The sequence below is a fragment of the Myotis brandtii genome, unplaced genomic scaffold (genome assembly GCF_000412655.1).
Source record: "Myotis brandtii unplaced genomic scaffold, ASM41265v1 scaffold521, whole genome shotgun sequence".
In the NCBI taxonomy this organism is placed as follows: domain Eukaryota; kingdom Metazoa; phylum Chordata; class Mammalia; order Chiroptera; family Vespertilionidae; genus Myotis; species Myotis brandtii.
The window spans coordinates 2392642-2395087 of record NW_005369870.1 but is presented as its reverse complement, the minus strand read 5'-3'; the positions used below and the strand labels follow the sequence as shown (position 1 = coordinate 2395087).

Below are 2446 nucleotides of genomic sequence, written 5' to 3'. Positions count from 1 at the left end.
GTATGAGTCTGGGTCCCCAGAGACTCACCCGGAACTGGAGTTCAGAGCAGTCGGGAGCTTGAGACTCCCTCTCAATTGAAAAAGACAACCGTGTCCTCTGTTGCCAGCCCTTTCCATGTGCTCCTCCGTACCGCTGAGTCTTCCGCACCTCCTCTGAGTCTCAGTGTGCTTTTCTCTTTCCTTCTAGTTGTAGAGTTTCCACTCAGCCAGCCTTCCTGTGGTTCTGGATGATGTCCGTTATGTCTTTTAGTTGTATTTTTGAATTTGTTGTGGGAGGCAGCAATTTCCGGTGTTTACCTATGCCGCCATCTTGGTTTCTCCTGCTGGTCTGTGTTTAACTTTTTTATCTGCAAATGAAAGTAACCTCAGAGGATGGGGATTAATGAGGTAACACATTAAAAGACAGCTACATAGTAGGCATAGTAGTGAATAGAGTAAGAACATTTAATAATTCCTCTTCTTAGTTCCAAACAATGAAAATCTCATTTGACTTGTACAAACCACTATGAGATAGGTAAGTCAGGGAATCTATGCTAGTGGTTTTCTTTTTTCTTTTTATACTAGTGGTTTTCAACCAGGGTATTTTTTCCCCTCAGGGGGCATTTGGCAATATCTGGAGACATATTTGGTTGTCACAGCTGGAGGGGATGCTACTGGCTTCTCGTGAGCAGAGGCCAGGGATGCTGCTAAACACCCTACAATGCACAGGACAGTCTCCACAACGAAGAAATAGCTATTTCATAGTGTCAGTAGGGCTAAGGTTGAGAAACCTGGACCTATGCTTTATCTATAAGCAAATGAAAGTAGAGAGGATTGCAGTTTGCCTGAAGTAGAGATTGCATGCAAGTTTGCTGAACTGAGTGAGCATGTCCAGGCTCACATAGCAAGTCAATATCGAAACCAGAACTCGAAGCATGTCCCCTCCTAGTCACAGGATCTTTCTACCTCACAAGACAAATCTTGCTTTATGTGCTGATAAGCATGTCTGTGAGCCATGTGACTTTCCTTTCAACATCCTGCTGACCGAGGTCACTCCCATCTTTTCTGATGCAAATATCTTTTCCATGTCGTTTCTTTCAGGGGTTACTGGGGAGGACCAGCCTTTCTGCGGAAGTTGTTTCACCTGGGTATGAGTTAAGGATGGCTCAACCCTTGCTATCTCTGGGCGGCTTCTGGACCAAAATCACAGTCAGACTGGCCAAGAGCAGCATGAAGAGCTCCAGACCTAACCCTGTAAAGAGTTTAGTGCTGGATGCTGGGTGACGGGGACTCAATGCCTCCCTTTCAAGTCCCTCTCAACAGCCACTGTCCAGGCTGCTTGGGATGAGCTTGGTTCCTTGGAAATATTAAAATAAAGGAATAGACTTCTATTTTTTAACTAAAAGCTTGTCATTGAGATTCTACGAAAAATTTTTTAAATCTGGATTAGTGGAATGAAAAGTCTGGCTCCAGGATTCCCCATCAACTTGGCTGAAACTTTCTTAGAGCTGTATCAGGTCTGCGATGCTCCCGGTCCCTCCACTTTTCCCAGGCGTCCCAGCTGATTCATGGTGTGAGAACCCTCCCTGCCTCCTCCATTAGCCTCCGCAGACACTCCCCCCGCCATGAAGTCTCTTGCAAATGTAATTCTGCCATGGCCCCTGCTTCCCAGAGAACTCACACTCAGTGAGGATGTGGCTAGAGGAATTCTGATGTGTGTGGTAAGCATTTGCTTCATTCAGTCCCAATTTGGGCCTTGAAATTTTTGAATAAGTTCCCATGAGAAATATGGCAGGAGATAGTTCCAGTTTAGTTCAGCAGTGGCTTAAAAAATATTGTTCCTAATGAGTTTATTTGTAGAAGCTTATCTGGTTCATCTGGTATTTGAAAGCTTTGTACATTGCATATTTATAAACTCTGCCAAAGGGAAATGCATAGCAGTCTATGCAGTGCCTTAGATTTTTACAGCAATTTAGAGTTCAAACCCTTGTATATTTCCTAAGATTGCCAAGTCTCTCTGGTTTCCTGGGGTTCAGGTGACTTTAGAATGTGCTCAGGCATTCATTCATTCATTCATTCATTCAAATATTTACTGAGCACCTGCAACCTGCCAAGCACTATTCTTGGCCCAGGAGGTGCAATGGTGAACCAGACAGAGAAGGGCCCTGCCCGCATTTTTGTGGTTCCTTTTCTTTTCCTGGGATGCCCGGGAGCTTGCTGAACGAGGCCCTGGTTCCATTTGGAAAGTAGACTTTCTTCGGTGGCACATGTTCTGGAAAAGAACAGGCCACCACTCCAGCCGCAGACCCCCACCCTGGCTCCAGGAGTGGAAGATGTTTTCTGGGGTCACCACACATCTTCGTTTGTCTGGGGTTTTCCTGTTTAACATGTTATCCTGGCATAGCTATTTTTTAAAAATATATTTTTATTGATTTTTTACAGAGAGGAAGGGAGAGGGATAGAGAGT

At 44.8% G+C, this 2446-nt stretch overlaps 1 protein-coding gene across 2 annotated transcripts in view; it reads left to right on the top strand.

Moving 5' to 3' along the window:
• SQRDL (sulfide quinone reductase-like (yeast)) overlaps nucleotides 1-1378 on the top strand; it is a 60482-nt gene extending 59104 nt beyond the window's left edge. For both annotated transcript variants that reach the window (XM_014548761.1, XM_014548760.1), the window contains exon 10: nucleotides 1081-1378. In XM_014548761.1, the coding sequence (XP_014404247.1) occupies nucleotides 1081-1138 (58 nt within the window). In that variant the 3' untranslated portion in view covers nucleotides 1139-1378. The remainder of the gene's footprint in view (nucleotides 1-1080) is intronic.
• The last annotated feature ends 1068 nt before the right edge of the window (nucleotides 1379-2446 follow it).